We start from the raw sequence: 12,548 nt of genomic DNA on the forward strand, positions 1-12,548 counted from the left end.
TTTTAATATAACACTTCATGAACCAATAATAAACTGCTTTGTTTGTTTGTGTACATGGTTTTCATAATCACATCCTTTAAAACCATTGTGTGTTTAAGAAAATCAATAATAATAATAATAATAACAAGGTTGTACTATTTTTTAAGGTCCAGTTCTCCAGTTCTCTATGTTAATAGGCATGCTAATAAGCAACTAGTTAATAGTGATAATTGGTTCCTATTTTAAAGTGTTACCTAATAGTAATACTGTAGCTGTACGTATCATAGGTACTTACCACAGAGGATGCTACCACCAAAACATATACAAGATAGGCTCAGATTCCTAGATCTATAATGTACAACAATGATTGATTGCAGCTGCAGTAAGAGAGAGTAAAATTTTATCTCTCGTTGAGAGATATCTGATTTGATTTTATGAATGAGTGTGTGTATATTGTAATATGATTTGTTTTAGGACAAACACAGCAATGAATGCAAATTAATTTAATGAGAGAATGATCACTCATAAAACAAAAAGAAAAGAAACCACTAAGCACAGCCTCTCTCTTTCTATTTTTTCTCTCTCTTTCCAAAGAGCCCCCTAGCCGGAGTCATGCAGTCCTTCAGAGAGCGGAGTGGTTTCCATGGCAACCAGCACTGCTACCAGCAGGAACCTCAAGAATTATCACACCTTGAGAGTTATAGACATCATCACAGCCAGTCCAGACAAGGCTACGAGCCACACTCTCTAGCTGCTGGAGGGATGTCAACAGCAGGAGCGGGTTCTAAAGACTGTTATGGACAGCTGACCTATCCCATCTATACCAGCACGAGTGGTACTCAAACTAAAAAACCTTATAGAGGAGCCAAAACTCCAAACCAGCATCTGCAGGCTGGCTACAGCAATCACATGGGCACTGGATTCACAGCCCAGTACATGAGTGAAGGTCACGTGCAGCAAAAATGGGATGAGTCACCTCAGATGACCCAGTTTGAGCAGGACATGGTGGGACGGCTGGAGTCTGGGGTCAGTGGGTCATCCCAGTACCTAGAGCAGAACATGCTAGCTATCTCTCAAAGTCAGTGCCATCTACCTTCGCAGTCCTCTGCCCCAACCTATACAAGTCCTCATCAACAGGGCCTCCCACCCAATCCTGCACCTTCTCCTTTAATGTATCCACAGGGTCAGCTCAATTTCCCCCAGCACTCGCAACACCCATCTTCATCATCATATATGGAGAAATGTAATGCAATGCCACATGGCTACAAAGGCTATGGGATACCATCTAATGCCCAGTATGGAAGACAACTCGCCAATCACAGCAGTCTAAAGCAGAGTGGATACAGACCTCCGAATAATTACAGTTATCCTCAAACTCCATCAAGGACTGGATTTGAACAGGGTTCCCTGCAAGGAATGTCTGGTACACAAGAGAACCTTCAGAAATTCCAGCACTTCAATCAGCCCCAGCAAAACTACTGCATAACAGATATATCTGTAAGGTCACCAGAACAATACTATCAGACCTGCAGTCCAAGTTCTAGTCATTCACCTGCAAGGTCTGTTGGAAGATCTCCATCGTACAATTCCACACCTTCCCCCTTAATGCCAAACCCTGATTCATTTCAGTATGGCCAACCTCCGATCAACCCCGGGGCTTCGTCATCTGCAGGTCTGCAAGACCAAAATATGCTAATGCCTCCTCATACTCATTCATCACCCAGTGTGAACCACCAATCCCAGAGCTATTCTGGCTCCATGAAAGAACGATTTTCAGAAAAGCTCTTGTCCAACCCCAGTTTGTGGAGCCTTAATGCCCTGACATCTCAGGTTGAAAACATCTCCAACAATGTCCAGCAGCTTCTGCTGTCCGAGGCCCTTATTGCTAACAAAAAGACCAGCAAGCGAAATCATCCAAAAAAGGGAGAAGACTATAGAGGTCAGTTAAAGGGTATGGAAGAGTCATCTTGTCCTGATAACCAACATGGTCCTTCTCCATCCGATGCTTACACCATTTCCAGGTCCATGACAGCAGAACTGCAGGAGGGAGGATACTCTAGCAGCACTGAGGACCAGATGGACAGGAGCTACTACTATTTTGGTCAGGAAAAAGGTCAAGCACAAACCCAGACACACTCACGTATCAGCCTTGACACACTGTCTACATGCTCCTTAAACTCAGCTGACGATGTATCCATTAGGTCAGGTGACTCAGTTCGAAGTCTCCAGAGTGTAGCGTCTGAGGATAATCTCAACTGTGACCCAAGAGTTCAGAGAGTACTGACTGGAGAAGTGCCCAACAGCTCTCTCCATTGCATTAGAGATAAGAGGTCTTCTATCAGTGTAACAGCTCCAAGTCCTATGAAACAAGAGAGCAATTCACCACCAGACATAAAGCATTCAGAGAGCACTCTAAAGGAGAACTTTGAGGAGTCAGCATGGACTGAGAGGATGGCTGATGAGGAGGAAATTGGACAAAGAAAGCTGTCTGCAGAACAAGAGTGCAAAGGAGAGGTTGCGGAAAAGCAAGAGAAGTGGCTGGAGGATGAGAAAAGTCCTTCTCTTTTTAATAAAATTAACAAAGCAGTATTACAGGAAGGTTACTCTTATGAAACAGAAGAAAATATCTACCAAGGGCTGCAAAACAAACTTGACTCAGAAAAAGAAAACTCATCAGAGATGAACTGTTTTTCTGAACTTAACCACAAATGTAATGAAGGAACAGAAATAAAATCAGAAAATTTCAAATCAGAACTACAGACCAATGCTGAAATGCTTGTGAAAACATCACCCAGCAATTCAGGCACTGATCTGTATTTGCCGGAGAAAGAGGAAAATTCAAAGAGTGAGGATCCCATAGAGAACCTCACATGCACTGAAGGACCAGTGGACACCATTGAGGACCAGCCGTCTGTCCTCTCCCATAATTCCACTGAGGTGAGAGATGAAAAAAAGAGTCTGACAACTTCAGAAGAGGTCGTTAATAATAGAGCAAGACCAAAAGATTCCTTTACAGAAGACTGCAGTACATTTAAGGAAATGGGAAACATGCTACAAGTCAACACAGAAACTGCAGAATGCTTTGCCCATGACACACAACACAGAAGCAATGAAAGGAGGTCAGCCATATGTGACATTGCACCTCAGCCTCACACTGGCAAGAGTGGCTTCTCAGCTCTCAATGAGAAAACAACACCTTTGGCTCAGGCTAGAGATCATCACATCGATCGTAGTGAAGCAAAGGTACTGGAGCCTGACTCTCCTCAGTTGCCGGGCAAGTCAATACTGCACTCAGCACCATCTTGGGCTGACACCCCACCGTCTCCCAAAAAAGGGGATGAGGATATGGAACCAGGGATAAGCTGTCCCAGTGCAGTGACTCCCTCAGCCAAACCAGAGCCTATGGCCCCATCTGCACAAACAAGAATGTTCGGTAAGAAACATGCACGGGGCAGGAGAAGACTAATGCATTCAAGTGTGGGAATCAGAAGGCAGCTTAGTGTAGAAGGAGACAGTGCTCCACCTTCTGCCCAAAATCCCAGTATGCCCTCCAGCAAAAGTACCCTTATTCTTGACCAGATGGAAACTGCCCACCAGGATATTAGCAGTCAAACACCAAAACTTGTGACAGAGAGTTTACCATCACGGATGTGCACTCGCTCCCACGTTTCACAAAGTAGCCCAAAAGTCTGCCCTCAAGAGAGAAAGAAACCAGGTCCAAAGCCTGGTCCAAAACCAGGTGTGAAGCCAAGTCCAAAACCAGGTCCAAAGCCTGGTCCAAAATTAAATCTAAAACCTGGACCAAAGCCTAGTCCAAAATCAAGTTCAAAACCTGGTCTAAAACCAGGACTTAAACCTGACGTTATGCCCTGTATAAAACCTGGTCCCAAACCAAGTTTAAAATGCATAGGACCCACAGAAAACACAAAACCTGGTACAAAATCTGCTTTAAAGCCAGGTACTAAACCTGGTCCTAAATCTGTTTCTAAACTAGGCTCAAACCCTGCAGCTTTAGCAAGAGAAATACTTGTTCCAAAGCCAAGTAAAAACACTGCAGAGTCAAAGACAATTGAGGGCTCAGTACCTAAAGGACCAGGCCGACCAAGAGGAATCACTTCTAAGATCAAATCAATAAATCGAGATGAAAATGTTCAGATTACAAAAGACCATACCAAGGACACACACTGTACACATGAACTTATTTTGCAAGATGTGACCACAGCATTCACTTTGGACACACTTGTGGGTGTTGTGGACCCCACTAAGGATGAAACTGTGGGTTCCACTTTGGAATCTACTCTAGACAGTAGTTGTGTGAAGTCCTTAGCAAGAAATCAAAAGTCCATGGTGCTGAGATCACGGAAACAAACAAAAGAAAAGCTGACTGAAATTAAAGAGCAAGAGAATGATAAATCATCTGAGAAACCTTCAGCAATGTTCATACACTCACAAATACAGGATGCTACTGTGGATCAGTCATGTAAGACTGAATCTTCAAATCTTGAATTACCTTCGCAGAAGGATGTTTCCACAGATTCACTTCAACAACCAAATGAAGAGGTGGTTTGCCTCAAAACAAAATCCAGTTTACTGTCTTCAGAAATCATAAAGAGAAAGAAAGGTGTGCAAGAAAGTGAAGTGAAGACACAGGAGCCTTCATCAGATACAGTCACAGGAGCATGTAATGCAAAGGGAAAGCGAAAGAGAGGACAACACTTGCAACCAGAATCTGAAAGCACCACTGTGACCACTGATAACCCTCCCACTGATGAAATCAGTGACATGCCTTCTGTACCTCCTCAGTGTCCCACTAAAACCAAATATTTGCCTCCTCGGAAAGGCAGGGGACTTAAATATGAGGCAATGGTTCAGAAAATCACATCCCCGGGGTCCAAAAAGCAACCTGTAAATATCCAACCAGATACTGTACCAGAAGAATCAACATTAAAACCAGTGCCACAGGTATCGGAGCAGACAGAGATGATGAACATCCCTGAGGTGACTCACAATGTGGGTGAGAATACAATAAGTACACAAGAGACCCAAAATACAGGAATTCAAACTCCAAGGAAAAAGAGGAGAAAGTGGGCAACTGTAGAGAGCAGTGATGCACCAGATGTAGCCCTGGAGGCTGGGAGCCTCGTTATCAACACACCAAGGCTAGCCAAACAGAGAGCCATTAAAAACAACCATGAGATGCATCTGAAGCAACGAAAGAGGAGAAGAAAAGGCATTGAACCACCAGAAAGCATCCCCATTGTGGAGCAACAGGATCCTGTACAGACTGATATTTTTTCCCCACCTACACTCACCATCTCTTTACCTGAATCAAGTGAACAGATACAGTATGAGGAGCCACCAACAGAATTATACTTACCACAAATAAAACCCAAACGTGGCAGGCGGCCATCACTCAAAATCAAACAAGAGGAACTCTCAAGTCAAACAGAAGATGACAAAGTAAAGGAGAAAAAAAAGCCTGGGCCAAAAAAAAAGGTTATGAATGTCCTCAAAGTTGTAGTGAAGAGGCCTAACATAAAGAAAAAATGCAGCAATGATCTCTGCCCAACAGTGAAAGGGACATTATCAGACTTGTATTCAGCAATGAGTAACAACAAATGTTCCTTTAGACCATATGTACACATTGACAGCTCTTTGGAGCCAGCATCTCTTTGTACCATCATCAACAGGCCTGAGGAAGAGCAGATGCTCAGCCAGGCAAGGAAAAAGTGTGCAGCTAAAATGAAAAATCTAGTCACAGTTACCAAGGCAGTATCAAACTCCTCGGTAATGCTCCAGGGGCCTTTAGTTAACAAAAGCCTAATTGACAGGTGTCTAACATGCTGCCTATGTGGAAAGCCAGCAAATTACAGAGAGCTTGGGGATTTGTGTGGCCCCTATTATCCTGAGGACTGCATACCACGAAAAATGCTTTCGTCAACACACAGGAATGATTTCAGGCAAAACACCAACTGTGCAAATGAGACAGAGGTCAGCTGCATCACAGAGCAAATTAACTCACAGAGTGCATGTGAGAAGGATGCCGATCAGGAAAGGGCAAGTCAAGGACACAGTGGGCATCCCAGGAGGGGCAAAAGGGCAATTAGGGAACAGATAAGAACCCATCCCACTTTGCGGATGAGATTCAAAAGACAGCTACTGTTGCAGAGAAGACTTAGTGGAACTTCTCCCTCTGCTGGTGAGGAGGGCAGTGCAACGGCTCTTCATAGATTGCAGACGGAGGCTGAGGCGAAAGAGCACTGGGCTCATGAAGCGTGTGCTGTCTGGACCACAGGCATAATACTAGTAGGAGGCAAACTCTTTGGGCTGATGGAGGCTGTTCAGAAAGCTGCACATGCAGTAAGTGTTGCGTTAAAATTAAATGCACTTCATTAATAACTTCTTTTACAGAGCAGATATCAGAATATGTTTTGATGTTTGGAATAACATACTCAGAAATAGCAATACACACCACACTGTATCCCACAATGTAATGTGCTTGACTCAAATGAAAACAGAACACTTGTGATATCACGTGTGAGCTCTCACACATAATTAGATTAAAAATAAAAATAAGCACATTTCTGAGATGAGGTTGATTTGTCCTGTATTAAAAAAAGAACCCAGTAATAATAATAATAATAATATATACATTGACTCTAGTGGGTCTGTAATTGTATGAGTTATACTGTATTATTTGCAACTGGTGGTGGCTCAGGGGGCTGTCAGGAAAAGAGTTTGTATTTTAGACTATAGAGAATCTCCTCAGGCTTTCTGTCTCATCACAGAAGTGCCCCAGGTGCCAAGGTGAAGGAGCTTCCATCTGCTGTAGCTGGAAGAGCTGTACTCAGAGGTACCATTATGTCTGCGCCAAAGAGATGGGTAAGAGTTCTGACACTTACAGTAGAAATGTGCTCTGTGTTTTTGTACAATATTTACTGTCCATCTAGTGACTCCACCCATGAAGCTCTGTTTAGGAACTAAGAAGGGTATGCAAGCATACATAATTACTAGATTCCTCCTAGACACATATACCATACATGACAAAACTTCTCCAGGTCCCAAAAATACCCTTAGACTCCAGAGGGTTAACTTACTGATCGGAATGTTACATTTCTTTTAGCTATAGGTAAATTCTGACACTTGTGCAACCACAATATTTTTTTCTGTAAGTTACTTCACTTAATTATCCTGATGCGCATACATGACCATATCTAGTTTACCTACTATAATTCTTTTGACTAGTTGTTCCTTGGAAGCTCTTACTGCAGCTTCCTGGGAACTGGTTTGACTGATAAAAACCTGTGTACTCCAAATCCCAGAAGTTGCATAGAAATGGAACTGGCAGATATCGTCGGCTCTGGACAATATGCACCAGATGGTTCATGAATGCTCCATGGCGTGTCATCCAAGGCTGAGACTAGTTCCCCTCCGTCATGAATTTTTCTCTGCCATCAGAAATTGCCATCATAGAAAGTGGTGGATACATCACTGGATATGGGTTAGCTCAGAAATAATGGAGAACTGGCCTCACTTTGCATTTCCAGTGGCATCTTCTAAATTCTACCTTTAATTCTTGCCTTTCTTTCCTCTGTATCTTTTCCCAGGCTGCACATTTCAAGAAGAGACCTTCTCAATTAGGTGTCCGAAACACAAGGTAAGCAGGTGAATTGGTTTTACACGCAACAAAGGACATCTCTGATCTAAAAGACACCACCATTATACCATGAACTTCAGTGTCCTTGTAACATTCTACCACCTCCCTAACAACAGCAAGGAGTGAATCTTGACAGCAGAGCACAGTACCTCATCAGCACCATCTATCAGGGCAACAGATGAGCCCTGAGCATATCTCACCCTTATCTGCCTGCTATTGACTGGGCAGCTCTCCACTGACAGTAGAAGTTAGTGAAGGGATGTTAATTAGATATTCTAGACTCTCTCAGTCTCCTTGTTCCTCTTTAGGAGCAACAAACTTTAAAGAGTAGAAAAAAGAAGACATTTAGAAGTGCTGCCTGATGATTATTACTCGATGGGGAACGGACAATTTTTTCACTCAAGGTCTTGGATCTTGCCTGAAGCCGAAAGCCATCCAAAAACTTAATTGCTCAAATCCAAGCTCATACTGATTTTTTTTTTTTCAATTCCTAAACCCAAAACATTCTGCATTATTCACTCACCCTTCAAGTCATTCCAAACTCACTAACAGAAACAGTTCTGAAGGATCTTTACACATATCTTTTCCATACAGCCACTGCTCACCACAAATGTCAAGTACCCAAAAGGCCAAAAAGGGCCATAACAAAGTCTGAATACTTGTGCATTACATTCAAAGCCATTAAAACACAAATCCAGGTTGAGGTGCCATTGTAGATGACTGCTCATATTTATAATATGACTTCAAAAGGACTAGTTTTGTGTGCTTTGTTTATGGTGTTTTGTTCTTTTGGAGCTTGACAGAATACCGTTGTATTTGAAAGAGCTGCATGAAGATCCTTCAGAATGTTTTCTCCGGTGTTCTACTAAACATATAAATATGTAAATGGGTTAGGAACAGCACCAGAATTAAAGGAATTATCCAGGTTCAACACAAATTATGATCATCTGATAACCATTGTGGCATAATGTTGGTCAATATACACATTTTAGTCTACTTGTTAGTTGTTGTGTCATGCCAATTGTGGTTGCAAAGGTGTTCTTTAGCATTACTCTGTGCAGTTGCTAGGGTGTCGTGGGTTGTGATAAGACGGCTACGTAGTTCGGCGTTTGAATTTTTTCACTGATGACAAGTTACATGACCAAGATTAATATTTAGGATTAGTGGTTCATTCAAATCCCTATCCTAAGCTTTCTGCAGTAATATTCATTATGCTCACCTTTGCTTAGATTCACCTGCCTCTTCATTCTTTTTATACTGTTCCACTTTGCTGGCCCATGTGCCACCTACAGGTAATCTGTGAACTACAACAGAGGTAGGTCAGGGAGAGAGAAAGGAAAAGAGATAGACTGAACACGAAATACCAAGGAGAAAATGGGCATTGCAGAAATAGAGAAAGAGAAATGATATTCAGTAATAGTACAGCTTCCTCTCTGAGAAAGCGAGACAAAACCTGGATGGAGATCAAAACACCCCACCCCAGCCTCCACTCTCCCCCTCCCTTCCTCTTTCGCCTTCCCACGACAAAGGAAGAGGAGAACAGGAGAGACAGACAAACAGAGCAAAGGAGAAAGTTCAGAACAAGCAGAGCACACATCAGCAGGGGGATCTAAGGGCTTTGGGTCTCTGGGATGCCAATTTGCCGCTTTAATGAAAGCGAGCTGTAGAGATACCACCCCCGTCCAGGTCTCCCAGGAAATCTCCTCCTCCTCTTCATCTTCCTCTTCTCCTCTGTCCTCACACGCACTCAGTGGCGAGCTCTGTTTTAGGTTCACGTTTCTTGAGAACATGACAACAGCAATGCAGCACAGGCGACGCTTTAGGGCAGGCCGAAGGGGGGCAACGCAGCAGTTCTTTCCCCTATTCTTGCATAAGGAAAAGCTCCATTTGAATCTCCCGAAGGAATTGCCAGTTCTAGCATTCTGAATTTTAATGCGGAACATTCTCTCAATGTAAGTTCTAAAGAGATTCTTCTCAATTAAAAAAAAAAAAAAAGTTCACATTTTAAATCTGGACTTCAAAGCATGCAGTGACGCAGATCGTGTGAAGCACATCCGAGGGATCTGTTATCAATGCTGTGAATGTGATCGGATCACAAGAGATATTACTAGATGTAAACAAACCCTAAGTTAAGCATTTCGGGCTGAACTAACCGCCGATGTTTGTTTGGAACAGCAGAACGTCTGATGCATATCAATGCAGTCCTTCCTTGGAAACAAGGGCTGCGGTTGCGTCGCGCTGTGAGAGAGATGCTGATTACCAGCGGTGAAGAGCAAGAGGATTAGTTCAGAGATCAGAGAGAAAGCGAGGGATCAGACCCAGAGCAGAGGAGGGAAAGAAAGAGAACGAGCGCCACGGCAGGAAAAGCTGCGGAGGAGGAGAGATACATAAAACAAAAATAGCATCCATGCCAGCGCAATTAGGAAACGGTCCTGCAGTGTTTCAGAGAGCGGGTCGGCTGTAGATCCTGGCTCGACGGTGCTTTCATATCGGCGCAGCGGCCACTGCTCCTGCGCAGGCAATTAGAGAGCTCGTGCAATGCGTGTCATGCACATAATGCGCCTCTGGTGCCTCATACATAACACACGTGTCATGCACAGATATAGATATATAACAACAATAAAAATTCAAATATCGTATGTATAATATATCTGTCAATAGTAATACAAATAGCCTAATATTAACTCAATAATAATTGCAAAGTTGAAAAAAATGTTATTGTTGCTATTATTATTGTATTATTTATTACTGAGTTAAATATTGTGTAAATTAAATATTGTGCAAATTTGTGTGCATCAGATTTTTGTTTTTGTTATACTGGTTACCTGGAAATTTTTGTTTAATATCTTGTTTCAAAATTAATTTTGTTTCTGTTTTATACAATTATATTTACATGAACAAACAAGACAAATATTATATATATATAATAATCAAATAAATAATCAAATCCCAGCACTTTATTTTTATGGCAAGAAAATGAACAGAATAGAATTTAGGCATCAGCTTACATGAGTAATTTCGCTATTTTAAAACTAATGCTGATGTTTCTGTAATTGTATTAAATAGGTTATTTAAAAATGTATAATGTCATTGTATTAAATATGCAATTGTATTATTATATGTTTTAAAGTGAGACAAATCAACCAATGCTACAAATTCATTAACCCATTGCTTAGACTTATTTTTTATTTTTATTTTTATTTCTCCAAAAATGATGGAGAGTGTCTGGAGAATGATGTCATAGGAACTGCCTTTTGTCAGTTAAAGAAATGGAATGGAAATTGCTTTCCTCTTTAAAAATGGTTAATTCTGTAAATTATGGGAGTATGGGTAGACTTGAAGATGTATTATGACCCTTCAATATTTCAGAAAGCTCCAGAATATTTCCCCACTCTTACACATTTCAAATGGTTCTGTTTTTCAGTCGATGTAATATCCCAGCGCATGAGGACTGGTGAATGTCACCTATGCAGTAGAACAAGGAGTGCTGCGAGGTGCCGTGGACACCCAAAACACTGAGAACAACTGGAGCTTCAGTCGAAGCACAAAGACACTGTAGCAATACCGACCCAAGATCAGATCATCTCTGAATCCATCCGGCCCGGTCCAAACACAACAACCTTCATGACTAAATGCAGAAAAAGGGAAAGACGCTTTTGTTATGAATCCGAATGTGCCATTCTTCCATTTTTATTCTGTGTTCTGGAGCGGATGTTATCAGTCGGGGACACCTGGTGGCAGATTTGGCCTGCTGCCCCGAGCACTGGCTGGCACAGATGCATTTCCGCTGTGGAAGGGCAATTGAAATTTCAAGATGTCATGCAACATGCACTCACTGGATGTATTTCAATGGACACTTACATGTTACAAAGAAAAAAAAAATGAAATTGTACATGGTGTGCTTTACAGGTCTAAATATTCTATCATGATAAAAAGAACATATAAATGCATTATTATAATATATTGCTACTCCAAGATGTAGGCTTATTTTCATGTGCATTTGAAGACAAGCACCACTGAGATGTCCAACTGTGCATCCGGATGACTAAAATATCTTGCGTTCATGTTATGTGTATCAGCTGCTCAGCATTTAGGGATAGTTCACCCAAAAATTAAAATTCTGTCATCATTTACTCACCCTCATGTCATGTCAAACCTGCGCTTCTTATGTGAAACAAACACAAACGTGAAATGTCAGACTGTTATTTAAATTTCTGTCTGTATATCTCACAACTATAAAGTATTTATGGTGCATTTTTGCCATTTTGGAAGTCACTCCCCACTGACTTTTTGGAAAAGGGCAGCTTGGACATTCTTCTAAATAACTCAAATGCACAAAGTCAGTCATATGAGTTTAAAACGACAGCAGAACGAGTAAATAATGTCAAAATTTTCATTTTTGGTTGAACTATGAGCTCACGAAAGCCACAGCAATGTACAATGATTTTACATTTCTGAAATGATGCAGAAGACAACGTAAAAACTGAAAATTCATAGTCATTTAATCAGATATATATGTGACTAACATATTATAACCTTTACTTCACTGCAGTATAACAGGTAAGAGATGAAAGAACCATCACGTAATTATTTGATGCCTGATTCTAAGTAATTGGTGTATATAAGTATTTGATGCTGTTTAAATGTAAGATGTGATGTACTATTATAATTGTGTATAGTATTTCTTAGAGATGTTTATTTTCTATAAAACAAATCTGTTATTGCTTACAAAAGTTATTAAAACATTGAATCAAAAGGACTTTTTTTGGAACTGTATTTGTCCACAGCTCATACTGCGATGTTTCTGAGATGTTTTTCTATGTAACGCTGCCATGAAATATAATGGATGTGTGCACATGAACAGCTGTCTTTGGAATTGAGATCAAAATCACGTTTTGTTTTCTTTTTGTGC

General features: G+C 41.3%; 1 protein-coding gene across 2 annotated transcripts in view; it reads left to right on the forward strand.

Moving 5' to 3' along the window:
- rai1 (retinoic acid induced 1) overlaps positions 1-12,397 on the forward strand; it is a 49,613-nt gene extending 37,216 nt beyond the window's left edge. The window contains exons 2-5 of one of the 2 annotated variants that reach the window (XR_003276131.1): positions 574-6,339; positions 6,768-6,861; positions 7,587-9,588; positions 11,061-12,397. Coding sequence is in view for 1 of the 2 variants with exons in the window: in XM_026207477.1 (XP_026063262.1) it covers positions 592-6,339; positions 6,768-6,861; positions 7,587-7,636; positions 11,061-11,069 (5,901 nt within the window). In the remaining variant the exon portion in view is untranslated. The remainder of the gene's footprint in view (positions 1-573; positions 6,340-6,767; positions 6,862-7,586; positions 9,589-11,060) is intronic. The other variant, XM_026207477.1, reaches the window with a different exon arrangement.
- Positions 12,398-12,548: the final 151 nt, after the last annotated feature.

This window comes from Carassius auratus, chromosome 28 (genome assembly GCF_003368295.1).
Source record: "Carassius auratus strain Wakin chromosome 28, ASM336829v1, whole genome shotgun sequence".
NCBI lineage: Eukaryota > Metazoa > Chordata > Actinopteri > Cypriniformes > Cyprinidae > Carassius > Carassius auratus.